Source organism: Ochotona princeps, chromosome 17 (assembly GCF_030435755.1).
Source record: "Ochotona princeps isolate mOchPri1 chromosome 17, mOchPri1.hap1, whole genome shotgun sequence".
In the NCBI taxonomy this organism is placed as follows: Eukaryota; Metazoa; Chordata; class Mammalia; order Lagomorpha; family Ochotonidae; genus Ochotona; species Ochotona princeps.
The window spans coordinates 2,652,967-2,671,674 of NC_080848.1; the positions used below are offsets into that span (position 1 = coordinate 2,652,967).

Here is an 18,708-nt window from a genome sequence, read left to right on the forward strand (position 1 = left end):
AGCTTCCTGCGATGCGCCTGAGCGGAAGGGGGAGGAGGCTGCAAGGACCCGGGCCTCTGCCACCCAAGTGGGAGGCTCGTGGAACTCCTGGCTCCTGGCCATGGCCTGGCCTAGCCTGGAGATGAAAGGCATCTGGGGAACGAATCCATGGACGGAAGATCTCTCTGTCCCTCTCCACCTGTCACTCTGCCTTTCAAATAAACAAATAAATAAATCTTGATTAAAAAGGTAAAAAACCCAGAACACGAAATACTGTGTTTCTGGCAGCCTTGCTGATGCTCCAGAGCCTTCTCCAGATCAGAGAACAGGCTGTTGGGCAGACAGCAAGGCGTGGGCGGGTTCCGCATCTTCATGGCACCAGGTGCCACATGTGGCTCATGTGGATGGGCAGCTGGGCCTGGGGGACTAAGATGTGAGCTGACACGTGGCCGGCCCAGCCCTGGATGCCCAAGGCAAAGCCCACAGGCCCAGCTATACGGAGGTGGTTAAGAAGAAGGTGGGCTTGGGCCCGGCGGCGTGGCCTAGCGGCTAAAGTCCTCGCCTTGAAAGTCCCGGGATCCCATATGGGCGCCGGTTCTAATCCCGGCAGCTCCACTTCCCATCCAGCTCCCTGCTTGTGGCCTGGGAAAGCAGTCGAGGACGGCCCAATGCATTGGGACCCTGCACCCGTGTGGGAGACCCGGAAGAGGTTCCAGGTTCCCGGCTTCGGATTGGCGCGCACCGGCCCGTTGTGGCTCACTTGGGGAGTGAATCATTGGACGGAAGATCTTCCTCTCTGTATATCCGGCTTTCCAATAAAGATAAATCTTAAACAAAAAAAAAAAAAAAAAAAGAAGGTGGGCTCTGGAACCGAAGGGCCTGGGTTCAAATCCTGATGCTAGCAATGGCCAAACTGGGGCCTGGACCTCAGTGTTCTCCCACATCAAACACAGGCGTTAAAAGCAGACTTGCCTCAGGGGGCAAACATGGCAGCCCGTGTGCGGCCTGGACACAATGGCAGCCACCAGCACCTGGGGGAGAGCAGCTGATCGTGTGCGGGAGGGCACAGGACTTGCCACCCAGGCCGCAGACTCGCCAGCCTGTCCTAGCTGTTGAGAGGGAAGGACGCCTGGGCTGTGGCCCGCAGTGTGGACCTGGGTACGTGCCCAGGACCAGAGAGCCCTGGGCTGGGCTGCAACTCACTTTGCCCTTGTGGGTCTCCTGCAGCCACTGGCGCAGTCTGATGAGGCAGCTCTCCTGCAGCGGGGTCAGGTCGCCCAGGTACCTCTTGATGTAGTCCGCATCCAGCTTGTCTACAACACAGAGAAGATGGTGGTGTAGGCGGCAGCAGGGCGGCCACCGGGCACTTCCCAAGCCTGCTCAGGAACCATGCAGGGTCCCCAGCTGACGGGTGGCTCTGTCTGCAGTGACAACCACCCAGGAGACAGCAGGCTGGCCACCTGGTCTCACTGGGCACCTGCACAGATGGGGCAGGATACGGCTCTGTGCCCCAAACAACTGCACAAACATGCACAAATGTTAAAGCAACTTAAAAAATAAAGTGAGAAGAAAACAATGACCGGCCACGGCCACGGGTCCTCGGGTCAGACTGCAGACTGGTCACGGCCACAGGCCCTGGGGTCAGACTGCAGACTGGTCACGGCCACAGGCCCTGGGGTCAGATTCCAGACTGGTCACGGCCACAGGCCCTGGGGTCAGATTCCAGACTGGTCATGGCCACAGGCCCTGGGGTCAGACTCCCAGACCGAAATGGCCATGAGCCCTGGGGTCAGATTCCAGACTGGCCACGGCCACGGCCCCTGGGGTCAGACTGCAGACCGGCCACGGCCACGGGCCCTGGGGGTCAGACTGCAGACCGGCCACGGCCACGGGCCCTGGGGTCAGACTGCAGACCAGCCACGGCCACAAGCCCTGGGGGTCAGACTCTGGACCAGCCACGGCCATGGGCCCTGGAGTCAGACTCCAGACTGGCCACGGCCACAGCCCCTGGGGGTCAGACTCCAGACCGCCATGGCCGGCCCCCGGCCCATTCTAGATGACCTTCCAGTGACCTCTACCTGGGAAACTTGGGTCTTAGCCAACCAAACGCACCTCCGTTCACTGCAAATAGAGCCACTGTGCACAGGGGTCACAGGGATCAGCACAGGTCAGCACCACATGTCACAAAGGAGGCCAGCACACACAGGGCCCAGCTGGCCATTCCTGGGGCCTGCGCGACAGCACAGCACATCAAACTGTGCCTTGGGAGACCAGCATCCACATCAGAGGGCTGGTTGCATTTAGAATGTCTACACACTAAGAGGCTGTTCTGCTTCTAATCAGCTCCCTACTCATGACCTGGGAGGGTCGCAGAAGATGACCCAAGTGGGTCCAGCATGACGGCTCAATGGTTAAGTTCTCATCCTGAAAGTGCCAGATCCCACATGGGTGCCAGTTCATATCCTGGCAGCCCCACTCCCCATCCAGCTCCCTGCTTGTGGCCTGGGGAAGCTGTTGAGGACGGCCCACCAGGTAGGAGACCGGGAAGAAGCTGCTGGCTTCAGGTCAGCTCAGCTCCGGCCACTGTGGCCAGTTGGGGAGTGAACCAGCAGACAGAAGATTTCTATCTCTTTCTCTCCATAAAATCTTACCTGTTTTCCAATAAAAATAAATAAGTCTTTAAAAAAAAGACTCAAGTGCCTGGCCCCCTGCCACCCAAGTCAGAGACCAGGATGGGGCTCCTGGCTCCTGCCTGAGCTTGGGCTGACCCCAGCTATTGTAGTCATCTGGGGGTGAGCCAGCAGATGGAATGTCTCTTTCTATGTCTTTCAAATAAACGACTAAGTGTGTTTTTAAAATCTCCCAGTGGTGGGCTTGTTTTCAGTGCTTTACAGCGGGGACTCCCTATGCAGGCAGGCCTCTCTGGGCCTCAGCTCATCCATAAATACGTGGACTGCAAGCCTTTCCTAACCAAACGGATCCGCTCAGAACGGATTTCAGAGCAGAATCAACCCAGAGCTCGGAACGGCCTACGAGACAGCGAGCCAATGATGAGTCTGCTAGTGCTGGAACGGGGGTGGAAGAGCTGCTATTTCCCATCCATTCGAGACACCCCCTCCCTGACAGGGAGAGTCCCTGGCCTTACAGAAGGCACTGCTGAACGCGAGCTAGCAGGCGGTCCTTCTCTGTGTGTCACCGTCAGGTCAGGTGGTGGCGGGGCAAGCCCACCCTAAGAAGGCAGCAGCCTCTGCCTTACCGTCAGGAGTTCCCGCAGGGGTCTCGGGCCCCCCGCCAGGGGTGCTGGAGGCCTCGCTGCACAGCCCCTCTTTGAGGACGGCATCTGGGGTGACAGCAGCCGTGGCCACTGCTGGCGTTCTGCTTGCCAACGTGTCTGCGGAAGGCGTGACGGAAGGCGGGGTCCAGCGCGGCACGAAGGTGATGCCCTCCTCCTCCAGCTGCCGCAGGTAGTACTCAATGATTTCTTTGCCCTGCAGGACCACCTGGAGGTGAGCACCCAGCAGCACCCGGATCGCCTGTCCTCTACACACTCAGAGAACCCCAGAAGAAACGAGGCCTGCCCCGTGCACTGGCAAACACTACAGATGAAGTGTCACGGAACCACCTGAACCCTACCCACACCAATCCAGCACTCGCCAGCATGGCCGTGCCCCCAGCCAGCCTTCTGAGAGCATCTTAACCCACACTGCTGCCACTTGACCAACAGGGGATGGCACCAACTGCACTAGGCTCTCCCGGAAGGGCAAACTAACCACCCGAGGCGGGGCACCCCATGAGCCGCGCGGTAAGACGCTGCCATCTGGTAGAGTCGGCCACAGCCAGGAGATCCCCATCATCTGAACCCCGACACATGAGGATGAGGCACAGCCAGGAGAGCCCCATCATCTGAACCCCGACACATGAGGATGAGGCACGGGCTGGGATTCAAAGTGTCTCCTCTTCAAGAAACTGCTGGCATCCTCTCTCTCCAGGAGAGCCCCAGCCCACCCCCCAAACACTGTGACACAGGGTGACTCAGAGACTCCTGCCCGCAGCAGCCCAAGGCCAAGTCACCTTTTTAATGTTGCTGGTATACTGCTTCATTGCGATTTTTTCTACAGTACTTTCAAACCCAAAGAAAGATTTAATATCTAAACTCGCAGACTGTTCAAAGCAAGTCCAGTCTTCATTTTCGGGGTGAACCTGCAGACGGAGAGAAGGCACGCTCACTGACCAGCCTGACCCAAGACCCACCACTGACCGGAAGGACACACATGCAGGGGAAGCCTCCCTGTGGCTTCTCCAGGAAATCACACAGTAACTCGAAAAGGAGCGCTCCACCTGCACCCCAGCTCCACTCCTCCACCCAACGTCTCTTCTTTCTGAATCGGACAGAGCCCTGGCTCGCCTGTGCTTCCAGCCTAGCAGGTCGACAGATGACCAGGCACAGACGTAGCAGGTCAATGACACAGTCACTGGAAAAAAGGAAGCTGGGCCAAGATTCAAAAGACCCAGGAGCCAATGTAATGGCTCAGTTGGCTAATCCTCCACCTCCAAATGCGGCATCCCATACGGGAGCTGGTTCACGTCCCAGCTGCTCCACTTCCCATCCAGCTCCCTGCAAGTGGCCTGGGAAAGCAGTGAGGACAGCCCAAAGCCTGGGGACCCTGCACCCACGTGGGAGACCCAGAAGTTCCTGGCTTTGGATTAGCTTCAGCTGTTGAAGCCATGCGGGGAATAAACCAGCAGATAGAAGATCTTTCTGTCTCTCCTCTCTGTAAATCTGCCTTTCCAATAAATAAATAAATCTTTGAAAGAAAAAAAATCACGGCTGACACCCCAACTGGGGCCAGTTTTAGAGTCCTGGCGGCTCCACCTGCCCTCCAGCTTCCTGCTAATACACCTGGCGAAGCAGTGGAGGAGGGCCCCATGCACTAGACCCTGCCCATGGAGGATACCCGGATGAAGTTCCTGGCTCCTGGCTTTAGCCTGGCCCAGCTCAGACTGTTACGGCCATTTAAGGAGTGAACCAGCAGGTGGAAAATTGTTTCATGTCTCTTCTCCCCTTTCTTTAACTCTGCTTTTCAAACACATAAGTAAATCTTGATTTAAAGAAAAACAAAATCCACCAAGGGTCCAAGCTGGCCCCTGCAGTCGGGGCGGGAGGAGATGGGGACAGCCAACCTGGCCCCGGCAGCGGAAGGCCACAGACCATGCACGAGAGCAAAGGGACAGCAGAGAAGTGACTGGGTAAGAACGGGGTTCCATGGGCCACACCGAGGACTTGGGGCTTGTCCCCTGAGGAAACAAGGCTGTATGGCTTTGGGCTGAGAAGCGGTGTGAGGCAACTCTGGGGAGCACATGAGCCCTGGTGGGGGGACATGCTGTGGCAGGGGGAGGCTGAGTGCAAAGAGCTGGTAGGAGGTTCAGGAAGGGTCTAGTGACAGCCGTTCCTGCTGGAGGTGGTGCAGCGGCAAGACGGATGCCCCCAGCACCCAGCATGGCGGTCCCTCTGCAGCACCACCAGGGGACTGACTGGGACAGTGGCAGCGGCCTGTGGAGGGGGTCAGCAGCCTGCATGGGCACGAGCTGCAGGCCTGTGGCCGAGGGCCCTCCTCCACAGACAGCCCTGCCCGCCCAAGGCCTGCATCGCCACGGTCACTCACAGTGTAGCAGCAGTGCTCATTGATGATGACGCGATTCGAAAACGTTTCGTTATGGGCCTCAATGTGCAAAGTGCGTTCCCGGGCATTCAGGGAGTTTTTCTGGACAAAATAAACATAATCAACTCCTGCAATCTTGAAAACAGAAAGAGAGGAGCCTGTTAGCGATGCCCGTTGCCATGGCAGCCGGCGGGGGTGGCAGCCCCTCAACCGAAGCCAGGCACCTTCTTCAGCAGCCGGGGGGCGTCGACGTCCAGCTTGCAGCGCCTCTCGATGACGTGGATGGCCCCGTCTTCGCTCTTAAACTCATTCACAGTGTCGCTGTCCACGAACATGGGGATGAGGGGACAGGTCGGGAACCTCCTTTCATAGGCCTGTGCGCACAAACAGAAAAAGCAGAAAATGGACAAGGAGCCGCTTGACAGCTGCCAGACGCTGCTCCCAGAAACAGCTCCCCGTCCACTCGCCAGCCGCAAAGCCCACCGGCCACCTGCTGTGCAGACTTGGGGAGGCCGAGCAGGGCCTGCACCCACGCTGCAGAGGGGCCGAGCTTCAGAGCAGCCTGGCACTGTCCAGAGGACGCGTGCTCTCTCTGCCTCCCAGTCTCTCAAACAAGCACCATTTAAAAGGAAAGGAGAGACCTGATGCCCACAGACTGAAAGGTGTCAACTCTTCCCATGGCTAGTTCACTGTCATTCCAACCAAAATCCCAGTAAGTTTTTGCTTTTCTTTTTTTTTTTTTTTGTAGCTATGAATGACATTATTTTAAAGTGTACTTGGAAAAGCAAAGCAGCTAGATCAGCGAGCAGGCTTCTGGAAGTCAGCCGAGAGGACGTGCTCACGCCAGCGGTTAGGCTCACCCACAGGGACAACGCTCACACCGGCGGGTTCCCATAGGACTGTCACCAGACCAACACCCAGACCCACACGGCACACACAACGGCACAGACAGAGACAAGCAATGGGACAGCCGGCACGCTGGCACAGCGAGAGGAGCCGAGGCTTCCAGTGCCTCCACAGTGGGGCGCTGGTTCAAGGCCTGGCTGCTCCACTGCCCATCTAGCTCCCTGCCAACATGCCTGGGTGAGTGGCAGAAGATGGACCAAGTACCTGGGCCCTGACACCCACATGGGAGACTAGATGTAGTGCCTGCTTCCTGGCTCCCGCCTGGTCCTATTTAGAGAGGGAACCAGAGGGTGGAAGATTCTTTCTCTCATATCACTGTGCCTTTCAAATAAATAAATCTTTAAAAAATGGTAAAATTGTATGTGTTTTATCATAATTTTTTTAAAGATTTATTTATTTTATTACAAAGTCAGATATACAGAGAGGAGAGACAGAGAGGAATATCTTCCATCCGATGTTTCACTCCCCAAGTGAGCCGCAACGGGCCGTTGCGCGCCAATCCGAAGCCAGGAACCAGGAACCTCTTCCGGGTCTCCCACGTGGGTGCAGTGTCCCAAATCCTTGGGCCGTCCTTGACTGCTTTCCCAGGCCACAAGCAGGGAGCTGGATGGGAAGTGGAGCTGCCAGGATTAGAACCGGCGCCCATATGGGATCCCGGGACTTTCAAGGCGAGGACTTTAGCCGCTAGGCCACGCCGCCGGGCCCCATAATTTTAAATAATGTTTTGAATAATGTTTTAAAATCCAATTAGGAAACATGAAGATGGAGACCCGCAGGTGCCTGAGCACGGCGCAGACGCAGGACCGGTCAGTCGATGGCACGCAGCTGCAGGGGGCTCCCGGCACACGGGCTGCGACACGGGGCTGGACTGGCAGGCCACGGCAGACCACTCGAGAAAGCCAAGGAGCGGCCAGTGGTCTTAAACCTTAAACCGAAACACCACCCTGCGTGGTGCAAGGTCTTCATCACCGAGGGGGTCCCCCAAAACCTCAGGCTAGCATCCTGGCAGCTTCGCTCAGCCCAGCCCCAGGCAGTGAACGACAAGGGGCCCAGCCTTCAGCCACCCAGGACGAACCTGAGAACTGTGCTGGCCAAATGCTCTCCATTGCCCCTGGGGTCCCAGAAATCCAGGCACAGAAACTCAGTGTGACCAGCAGTCGCTAGGACACGCAGGGCGGGGACGGAAGAGACAGGGACCATTACCAGGGACACTGGGAGACACCTCCTCTCCCCCTCCCAGAGCACCAAGAACAGGAAGCCCTGAGGCTCCTGCTGCCTGAGCAGGATAAGGATAGGATAAGGGACATTCAACTTGTGAATGGGTATGTTGTGGTTCTATAATTATCTAAAAACAAGAAAAGCTTAGAAATAAAAGAAAAAAAAATAAATAAAAAACAAGAAAAGCTTAATTAAAAAGCAAGGCACCATATAGCTTGTCAAAACTCTAGGTGGTGGGCCCGGCAGCGTGACCTAGCGGCTAAAGTCCTCGCCTTGAACGCGCCGGGATCCCATATGGGCGCTGGTTCTAATCCTGGCAGCTCCACTTCCCATCCAGCTCCCTGCTTGTGGCCTGGGAAAGCAGTCGAGGACGGCCCAATGCATTGGGACACTGCACCCGTGTGAGAGACCCGGAAGAGGTTCCTGGTTCCCGGCATCGGATCGGCATGCAGAACTGGCCGTTGCGCTCACTTGGGGAATGAATCATCAGACGGAAGATCTTCCTCTCTGTCTCTCTTCTTCTGTGTATATCTGGCTGTAATAAAAATGAATAAATCTTTAAAAAAAAAAAAAACCTCTAGGTGTCATTAAGGCTTAGGCAGCCAGATGGAGAGCCGCACCCCCCACCCCCAACCTGCACATGCTGTCTACACACGGCCACCCGGAAAGCTCCGCTCCCAGCGGCTCCCAGGGCCCAGCTGCAGGAGCGAGCCGAGGGCAGCTCGGGCTGGCCACTGAGGTGGCAGGCACACTCCTGGCCTAAGAGCCCGGTGAGGACAGGACAGTGACTTCTACCTTAAGTGACTCACAAGACAGATTTAAGGAAGCACGGAAAAGCTGAATGACAACAGCATAACTGATGCTGGTTTCACCTCCAGCCAAGCACAAGCGGCTTCCAGGCTACTCTCCAGAAAATCTTCCTTCTGGGAGCTGTCTGCTGCTCACGTGGCCTGCCTGCACATCTGAGCACGGGAACATGAGGTCGGCAGAGCTGTCACCACACCCCTGGGGGGCACGGGGAGACGGTGGGGACAGCAGACACTCATGTAGCCAGAGCCTGGAGGGACAGCAGGGGACAGTGTTACGAGCAGTGACTCCTAGCTGAAATGGAGGCATGTAAGGGCAGTGGAGGGCGCGGGGGAGGGTGCAGATGAGGGTCGGGGGAGAACGGGAGGAGCAGGTGAGGACACGGGGCAGGGGAGAGTGTAGATGGGAGGAGGAGGAACAGGGGGAGTAGGGAGTAGGGGAGGGTACGGGGTGAGGGCCAGATGAGAGTACCGTGGCTGAGAGGGGTGTGGGGGGCCATAGCCAAGTCCCTGTGAGCACTGAGCACCTGCCCAGGAGCAGGCAGCCAGCCCCGCCTCTTCAGGGCGCAGGGAAGGAGGGGGAGGGTCAACCCCAGTGCCATCCTCAGAACATTAACCTGGAAGGAGGCAACCCCCCCTGCTCAGCCCATCTGCCAGTCAGATGTTGTTACACTGCCCACCTGCTGATCTATGCCCCTCATGGCAGGACACTGGGCTCCTGGGGGGCGTGCCTGTCCAGAATACATTCACCACCACTCTGACCCTGCAGAGCCCACACCACAGGAAGGCTCACCCCAGGCCTGAGGACACAGCATCGGGGGTGCCTGCTCCTCCCATCAGAGACTGTGAGCTCCCTGGCTGCTCTCTGCCAGGGCCCCCAGAGGCAACAAGGCATGGCCTAAGGAGGGACCTGGATGGGACCCTGGCTCCCGGCGTAGGGGACTGTGTGTGAGCGTGTGCGAAGTGTGTGCTGCTCACCCAGGTGGAATGAAGAAGGTGCTGTTTATATTCTTGTACTTTTCTTCAGACAGAATTTCCCCAAATGCAAGCTTGGGAAATCATGAGAACAAGAAGAGCTTCAGTGGGCAGCGTGCGCTTTCACTGCACCGAGCCACAGCCTACAGGGGCCGGCACAAGTCAGAAAGCAACCGTCATCTCCACACCTCCTGCACGCAGCTGCCATGTTTGACACATGGAGCATCAGACTCCAGGCCTCTCCCAGCTTCCTCAGGGGCCTCACTGCACAACACACTGCTCGGTTCAGACACAGGCATCCAGAGCACCTTCTTAGAGACCAGCATCTGGGCCTCCACACCGCTAGGCTCCCAGTTCTGACCTGTGAATCGGGAGTAAGTAGGGGCTGGCACTGTGGCACGGCAGGTAAGGCCGCTGCCTGTAATGCCAACATCCCACATGGACGCTGCTTTGAATCCAAGCTGTTTTATTCCAATCCAGCTCCTACGAATGTGCCTGGGTCCCGGCGACCACGTGGCAGATCCAGGTGCAGCCCCTGGTCAGTGTGGCCGCTGATGGAGTTAACCAATGGATGGAAGAGTCTCTCTCATACACTTACACACACACACACACACACACACACACACACACACACACACACACAAATCTGAGAGAGGTCTTCCATCCACTGGTTCATTTACTAAATAGCCCCAACAGCTGGAGCTGGGCTGTCCAAAGCCAGGAGCTTCTTCTGGGTCAACCATACTGGGGCAGGAGCCCGAGGAAGTGGGCCATCCTCCGCTGCTGCTGCTTTTGCAGGTCCCTTAGCAGAGAGCTGGATCAGAAGTGGAGCAGCCGGGACTAGAACCAGGGTCCATAAAGGATGCTGTCATCACAGATTGCGGCTTTACCCACAGCACAGCCCCCAAAACAAATCTTTAAAAGAAAGCGGGGGGGGGGGGGGGGCCAGGCGGCGTGGCCTAGTGGCTAAAGTCCTTGCCTTGAATGCCCCGGGATCCCATATGGGCACCGGTTCTAATCCCAGCAGCTCTACTTCCCATCCAGCTCCCTGCTTGTGGCCTGGGAAAGCAGTCGAGGACAGCCCAAAGCTTTGGGACCCTGCACCCGTGTGGGAGACCCAGAAGAGGTTCCTGGTTCCTGGCTTCAGATCGGCACGCACCAGCCGTTGCGGCTCACTTGGGGAGTGAATCATCGGACGGAAGATCTTCCTCTCTGTCTCTCCTCTCTGTATATCTGACTTTGTAATCAAATAAATAAATCTTTAAAAAATAAATAAAGGGGGGTTGGGGGCTGGGAGAACCTCATAAGAGCCATGTTCAGCTTTGGCCGGGGTCACTTTAGGGTTAGCCACCTTCTCCGTAGTATCATGTGCCCACTTCCTAACCACATCCAATACTCAGCAAACGCAAAACCCTAAAAAGGCTGAATCGAATGTACTCCTCTGAGGAGGGGAGGGGAGCTCTTTTCCTTTTTAAAGGAAAAAACTTTCTAAGGGAAAGAACTGTAATCACTCCCTCTGCTCTAACACAGCAATTGTGCGGTCACAATGGAGACCACACAGGCTTCAAGTCGCTGGAAAGCAAGCTGCCCCCATCCCCGCTCTTTCAAAACCTTCCTACACCCACTCCTTCTCTTTTCAAGATTTCTGAGCCTGTGACTTGGAAGTGTGTCGCTAGGCCTTCCCTTTTTAACCAGCCTCTCTATGCAATTCCAACATGGTAAAAGACAGCGCTGTACAGAGACCAGCAATCTGCAGCGCAGGCATCCCCTGGAGGGGCAAGGGCTGGTATGCTGCCCCCTGCCAGGAGAGCCTGGCTCAAAGAAACTCCCACAACAGAAGCTGCCTGGCAGTGGGCTTGGGCCCCGCACCGCCAACAGAGCAGGCCGGCTCCTGCTGGCCATGGCTCCTCAGCTACAGACACACTGGGTTTCACCCTGAGCACTGAAGGAACTGTGGTGTAACTCTTGGTTGCTGCCAATGAACAAAGGTACAACTGTTTAACAATCAAGAAAATGCATGAGGCAACCAGGGCCCATCTGAGCCTTCATCCTGTGCTTCAGTGACTGCCGCGACGGCAGGGGCCAGCACTGCGGCAAGGCAGGCACAATGCCACCTGCACTGCCAGCGCGTTCTGGTCCTCTGCTTCTGATCCAGTCCCCTGCTTCACCCTCTTTACCCTCTCTTCTCTCTCTCCTTGCTCCTTGCTCCGAAAAGCTGTGAAAGATGGTCGAGTACCAGAAATCCCTGCCAACCATGCTGGGAGACCCTGCATTACAATGGCCTAGCCCCAGCAACCCAGGGGGGGAGCGAGAGAGAGAGAAAAGGAGGGAGGGAAGGAGAGACAGGGATAGAAAGGGAGGGGAAGAGGGAGAGGGGAGGGAGAGGGAGAAGCTGAGGGAGGGAGAAGCTGAGGGAGGGAGAAGCTGAGGGAGGGAGAGAGAAAGGGAGAGCGTGGAGGGAGAGGGAGAGAGAGGGGAGAGAGGGATGGAAGGAGGGAGTGGGGAGGGAGAGGGAGAGAGAGAAGCAGGGAGAGAACTCTTCCATTTTGGAGAGACTCAGGCAAGTTGACAGTCGGAGGAAGGCGGAGCAGGAGGCGGAGCAGGAGGCGGAGGCCAACTGCGGGTGAGCCACAGCAACAGCCAAGCCTGATACTGAGAAACCCTGCAGAATGCAGGCTGGGAGGAGGGCTCTGCCAGGTGCCCCTGCCAGGGATGTGGAGGGCGCCCCAAGCGCAGGCAGGGGCACCCCTGCTGGGAGACCATATGCAAATAGGAAACATGCATTCTTTAAAAGATAAACAACCTTAGGAAAGAAAAAACCAAAAGCAACCTAAATCCAAAACTGCTGAGGGGGTGAAGCCTGGATGAGCTCCAGTGAGGTCAAGTGGAGAGAGCAGAGTGGCCGGCTGGGTCGCTGCACAGGCGGCTCCCGCAGGCGGAGCCCAGGCAGGTAAGCGGCAAGCCAACAAGAGCAGCAAGCAGGGTGCCCGGTGGGCTGCCGCCGCCCACCCGCCCACTACTTAGGAAAACGGCACATCACCCATACTTCATCAGCTGCTTATGAAAATTAAAAATCACAAAAACCCAAGCCCTCTTCAAGAAAACCTGTAACCCAGTTGACTGAGCATTCGTCACTTACTCAGATACTACAGACAGCCCCATCTTAGGGGTGGACAAGTGACATTTGTTGAAGAGCCTGTGTGGTGACGGCAGGCAAGTGCCACATCTGGGCCAGAGTCACCCTCCTCGGCTGCTGGGCTGCAGGGTAACAAAGCCATCACTTCTACAAGGGCACACCAGAACACCCAAACAAGAAACACACGGGCTCTACCAAAACCAGCATGGAATCCATAAAACCTCCTGCCTCTCCTCACAGCCATTTCCTTCAGGTTCAAATGTGTTGGAAGTTTAAATTATTAACTTCACCTCAGGAAGCCTCAAGCTCTGTGATCTTCCAGCAGTAACGTCTCACCTGGAAAACTCATGACCCAACCCACGTGCCTGCCATGGGCCCAGGCCAGAAGCCAGGGCTCCCATGTGGAAGCGGCACAGCGAGGAAGACGACGGGGAGGCAGGCAGGAGGCAGACGACAGAGGTGTGCTCACGCACCACACACCGCAACAGGTCCATGTCCATGCGCTGCGGACTGCCTCCCATCAGAACAGTGCCCTGCCGATGGCCCTGCCCACAGTCAGCCGTGTTCCTGGTAAAGCCTCCACTCCCACACACCACTATGCAGAGGGAAGAGACCGGGCAACACGGCTAGGAAATGATGTCTCTCAAAAATCTCTTTTTTGCATTCTTGGCTCCGACAGGGTTTTTTTTTTTTAATTGGAAAGTCAGATATACAGAGAGGAAGATCTTCTGTCCATTGACTCACTCCCCTAGCAGCCACAACAGCTGGAGCTGCGCCGATCTGAAGTCAGGAGCCAGGAGTTCCTTCTGTGTCTCTCACATGGGTGCAGGGTCCCAAGGCTTTGGGCCGTCCTCGACTGTTTTCCCAGGCCACGGGCAGGGAGCTGGATGCGAAGCTGAGCAGCTGGGACTTGAACCTGTGTTTATATGGGATGCTGATGTCACAGGTAACGGTGTCATAACCTGTTGCATCTCAACTGGTCCCCTAAAGAACTTACAAACACCAATTCCAGCTAATAATATCCCAACTGTGCCTGACTTCATTCCAACAGGCAGGGCCCCGGCAGCCGCGGCTGGCAACACAACCCACAGCTCCACACCAACACTGCTGACAGCTGTCTCCTCCTGGGGGTGAGAGGTACAGCTCCAGTCACTTCCAGGCTGTCTGCCATCAACAACGCTCAACCCAAAACAAAGGTTAGCCACAGGAAGCCCTCCCTGAAGCCAGCGCACAGGAACAAAGGGGCAGCCGGGGAAGGCAGGGAACTAGGCCACCCGAGCACCCTCAGGACACACAGTTCTGGTTTTGATGTTATTCTGCACGTAGGCCAGGCGCAGGTCCTAACAGGACTGTTCCTGAGCCCGGCACGATGGCTCAGGGGCTAAGTCCCAGCCTTGTATGCACTGGGATGCCATATGGGCATCAGTTTGTGTCCAGACTGCTCCACTTTCCATCTAGCTCCCTGTTTGTGGCCTGGGAAAGCCAGACGACCAAAAGCCTTGGGACCCTGGCTTCAAATCAGCTCAATTCTGGCCATCTCAGCCACTTGAGCAGTAAACCAGCAGACAGAGGTCTTTCTGTCTTTCCCTCTCTCCATAAATTTGATCTGTCTTTATGATAAAAATAAATAAATCTCAAGTCTGGCACAGTAGCCTAATGGCTAAAGTCCTTGCCTTGCATATGCCAGGATCCCATATCGGCGCCAGTTCTAATCCCAGCAGCCCACTTCCCATCCAGCTCCCTGCCTGTGGCCTGGGAAAGCAGTCGAGGATGGCTTTATATCTGTATATCTGTATTATCTGACCCATGTGGGAGACCTGGAAGAGGTTCCTGATTCCTGGCTTCAAGTCAGCTCAACTCTGGCTGTTGCAGCCACGTGGGGGGTGAGTCAGTGCATGGAAGATCTTCCTTTCTGTGTATCTGACTTCCCAATAAAAATATATAAATAATCTTTTTTTTTTTTAAAGATTTATTATTGTTGGAAAGCCGGATATACAGAGAGGAGGAGAGACAGAGAGGAAGATCTTCCGTCCGATGATTCACTCCCCAAGTGAGCCGCAATGGCTGGTGCGCGCCAATCCGATGCCAGGAACCAGGAACCTCTTCCGGGTCTCCCACGCGGGTGCAGGGTCCCAAAGCTTTGGGCTGTCCTCTCCTGCTTTCCCAGGCCACAGGCAGGGAGCTGGATGGGAAGTAGAGCTGCCGGGATTAGAACCGGTGCCCATATGGGATCCCGGGGCGTTCAAGGCAAGGACTTTAGCCGCTAGGCCACGCCGCCGGGCCCAAATAAATAATCTTAAAATAAATAAATAGATAGATAGACAGATAGATAGATGAAATTTAAGGAAAAAAAACAAAGTTCCTGACCCAAGACAAGGGGATGATCTACGCTCTGCCTGAGGCAACTGGTCAGTTACTCTGATGTGATCACAACATGGTTGGTCTACCTGCACCCCATAAACATATACAATTACTGTGTGTCAATTAGAAACTTGTGAGGAGCCAGTGTTGTGGCACAGCACGGGGAACCCCTGCCTCATCCCATACTGGAGTGACAGCTCAGGACCAGATGCTTCACTTCTGATCCGGCTAATACTACCTATGTCTGGAAAAGCAGTAGAAGATGACCCACGTGCTTGGGTCCCTGCACCCACGTGCAAGGCCCAGAGCGATTCCTTGGCTCCTGGCCTCAGCCTTGCCCATTAAGATAGAAGCTTCTGTGTGAGTGTGTGGGGGTCTGCCTCTGTCTCTTCCTCTCTATAACTCTAACAAATAAACACATAAATCTTTTTTATTTTTATTTATTTATTTTTAGAAAGGCAGATTTACAGAAACAAGGAGAGACAGAAAGATCTTCCATCCGCTGGCTAACTCCCCAAGTGGCCACAATGGCCGAAGCTGAGCCAATCCAAAGCCAGGAGCCAGGAACCTCCTCCAGGTCTCCCACGTGGGTGCAAGACTTTGGTCCGTCCTCGACTGCTTTCCCAGGCCTCAGGCAGGGAGCTGGATGGGAAGTAGAGCAGCCAGGGACACAAACCAGCACCCATATAGGATCCTGGCGCATGTAAGGCGAAGACTTCAGCCACTAGGTACCATGCCGGGCCCAAACACATAAATCTTTAAAATAAAATAAGAAAAGATCCACATTTGTCCAATCATCTGTTGTATTTCTAAAAGATCAAGACTGACTGGCATCGCAGAAAACGGCCAGAAGTGTCAGCGCTCCAACTTGTTTGCTGTCCACAGATGATCAGTGGCCAGCTCTGCTCGTCTAGCCTCAGGTACTGTCACATGGAGCTGTCAGGAGGCCACCGCAAGCCTGGGGTCTCAGGAACTTCTCCACAATGCCTCAAGGCCAATGCAGTGCAGAGCATCTGTGGGAGCCAGCACTGTGGCTTAGCAGGATATACTGCCGTCGCGTGCCAGTCGCTCCACTTGCCTCCAGCTCCCTGTTGACATACCTGGGAAGGCAGCAGAAGCAGCCTGAGTCCCTGAGCCCACCGTGGGAGACCCAGCTGGAGGAGCTCCTGGTCCTACCTGGGCTGGTGCAGCCATTTGAAAAGTAAAGCAGTGGATGGAATATCCAGCTCCCCCTTACTGCCAGGGCTCTGCCTTTCAAATAAATCTTGAAGGCAAAAAGAAAAGCATTTGTAACCATTTGAAAAAAATAACACACTTCAGGGGAAATTATTTTTACTCCATCCTTAAGTAAGCAGAATTATTTATTTATAAGAAAGTGTAAGGGTGGGTGAACATGATGCACTTGCCAAGATCGGCAGGCGGGTACCAGGGAGAAGGCACCAGATGTAAACCATGCAATTTGCTTAACAAGCAGATTATCGGGCCCAGTGGCATAGCCTAGTGGCTGAAGTCTTCACTTTGCACGCACCAGGATCCCATACGTGTGCTGGTTTGTGCCCCAGCTGTTCCACTTCCCATCCAGCTCCCTGATTGTGGCGTGGCAAAGCAGTTGAGGACGGGTCAAAGCCTTGGGACCCTGAACCCACGTGGAAGACCTGGAGGAAGTTCCTGGCTCCTGGCTTTGGATTGGCGCAGCTCCAGCCGTTGTGACCACATGGGGAGGAGTGAACCAGCAAATGGAAGAGTTCTCTCTGTCTCTCCTCTTTGTAAATCTGACTTTCCAATAAAAGTAAACAAGTCTTTTTTAAAAAATCAGAAATCAGCAGCAGCTCTACAGCAACACAGATCCGGAGGGGCAGGGGGGCCGCCCGGAGACTCCATAGGATCAAAAACTGCCTAACACAGTGAGACTCCCCTCCATGGCAGGCCCTGAGTCCCCACCAGGAGCTGGCCTCAGAGGACGAGGCCCGTCCCGGAAACGACACCAGCAGCTCCAGACTTGGGGGAAAGGCAGGCACCAAATCAGCTGTCCCTGACCCCTGGGCTCCCAGGCATGTGCTCTGACACAGTGCTGCTCCTCATCCTGGGGGAGCTGACGTGGCACCAGGCCCATCCCCACAGTCAGGACCGTCCCGGAGCTGACCTCCAGGACGAGAGGAGCGGGCTGCACTCCCAGACTGCCCCGAGACCAGCCAGGCAAGCGCACTGCACTGCACTTCCTGCAGCTCTTCACCCCACAGCATTGCCGCAAGGCCACTCAAGCCACCGCAAACATGGCCTCGGTTCCACACCACACACAGGCCACTCGGACAGGAGGGAGGGCCCAGCAGCAAGCACACAGCATATGCTCCACAGACCAGGAGCCATGCGAGCTCACAAGAGGGAACCTTTCTCATGCAGACTGCTGAAAAGCAGACATTTGTCTTTGTACTATACTTTTTTTTAAAGATTTATTTATTTTTATTACAAAGTCAGATATACAGAGAGGAGGAGGGACAGAGAGGAAGATCTTCCGTCCGATGATTCACTCCCCAAGTGAGCACAACGGCAGGTGCGCACCAATCCGAAGTCAGGAACCAGGAACCTCTTCCAGGTTTCCCACGCGGGTGCAGGGTCCCAAGGCTTTGGGTCGTCCTCCACTACTTTCTCACGCCACAAGCAGGGAGCTGGATGCAAAGCGGGGCTCCCGGGATTACAACTGGCGCCCATATGGGATCCCGGTGCGTTTAAGGCAAGGACTTTAGCAGCTAGGCCATGCCGCCGGGGCCCTGTACTATACTTTGAGAACGCACCACCTAACGCTCACATGTCCTAACAATGACCCTCAAAACGCAGATGTCAGCGTGCCAAAGCTCAGTGTATAAACCAGCTAGGAGCAGCCAGGCCTCCGTCCTCCCCCGAGGCAAAGAAAAGAACAGAAGAAGTTAGAGGCAGCAGAGTGGAGGACTCCCTTTATGGCCCAAAGCCTCGTGGGTTATCCAACCTGTCAGTTAGGTAAGCCTTATATCAGCTGCTGGGAGCCACAACTGGGCCATGGGCAGAACATGACTCAAGTTGGGAAAAGAATTTTTACAAAATCAACAAAGCCGAGAAGGGGCTGGACACGACGCGTTCTCTGACACTTTGCCGGTTACAGGTGGCCCTGACCCCAGGCTTCATGGTAACAGCATTCCGTTATCCAAAGAAGGAAGAAACACAGTCTAAGAGACAAAGCAGTCAAGTCCGGGAACAAAGGCCCTGAAGATGCACACAGGCACCTGTCGCTGCCCAGCAGGCCTTCTGCACAGTCCTGCTCCATCACACACACCCTCAGCCAGAACCAGCACCGCCGCTGCCCACAAACGGTCTCCAATTCCGCATTCCCACAGACTCTGCGCCCGGTGCCCGCTGTCCACCACCACCCCACCAGTGCTGTCTTCTGGGCTGAGACCTGAGCCAGCAGGGCAGGCAGCAGCGCAGGAGGCACAGCTCTCTGGCTGCAGAAGCCAGGGATGGTGTCCCCACAGCTGCCCTGCACGACAGCGGCCGGAGCAGAGCAGGTGGACAGAGGTGGGGGCAGTCGGGCAGTCCTTCACAGGGCTAGCCCTGTTCAGAGCCAGGACAGCCATCAACAGCCTCGAACAAGGCAGGCCATGATCAAGTCTGGGACGCGGGGCCTGCTGGACGG

At 55.7% G+C, this 18,708-nt stretch overlaps 1 protein-coding gene across 3 annotated transcripts in view; it reads right to left on the reverse strand.

The window, feature by feature from the left end:
- SEC14L1 (SEC14 like lipid binding 1) overlaps positions 1–18,708 on the reverse strand; it is a 48,458-nt gene that overhangs the window by 13,590 nt on the left and 16,160 nt on the right. For 2 of the 3 annotated variants that reach the window (XM_058675427.1, XM_058675429.1), the window contains 5 exons: positions 5,864–6,013; positions 5,643–5,774; positions 4,051–4,179; positions 3,236–3,467; positions 1,183–1,292 (listed from right to left, as the gene is read on the reverse strand). In XM_058675427.1, coding sequence (XP_058531410.1) covers positions 1,183–1,292; positions 3,236–3,467; positions 4,051–4,179; positions 5,643–5,774; positions 5,864–6,013 — 753 coding nt within the window. The remainder of the gene's footprint in view (positions 1–1,182; positions 1,293–3,235; positions 3,468–4,050; positions 4,180–5,642; positions 5,775–5,863; positions 6,014–18,708) is intronic. The other variant, XM_058675428.1, reaches the window with a different exon arrangement.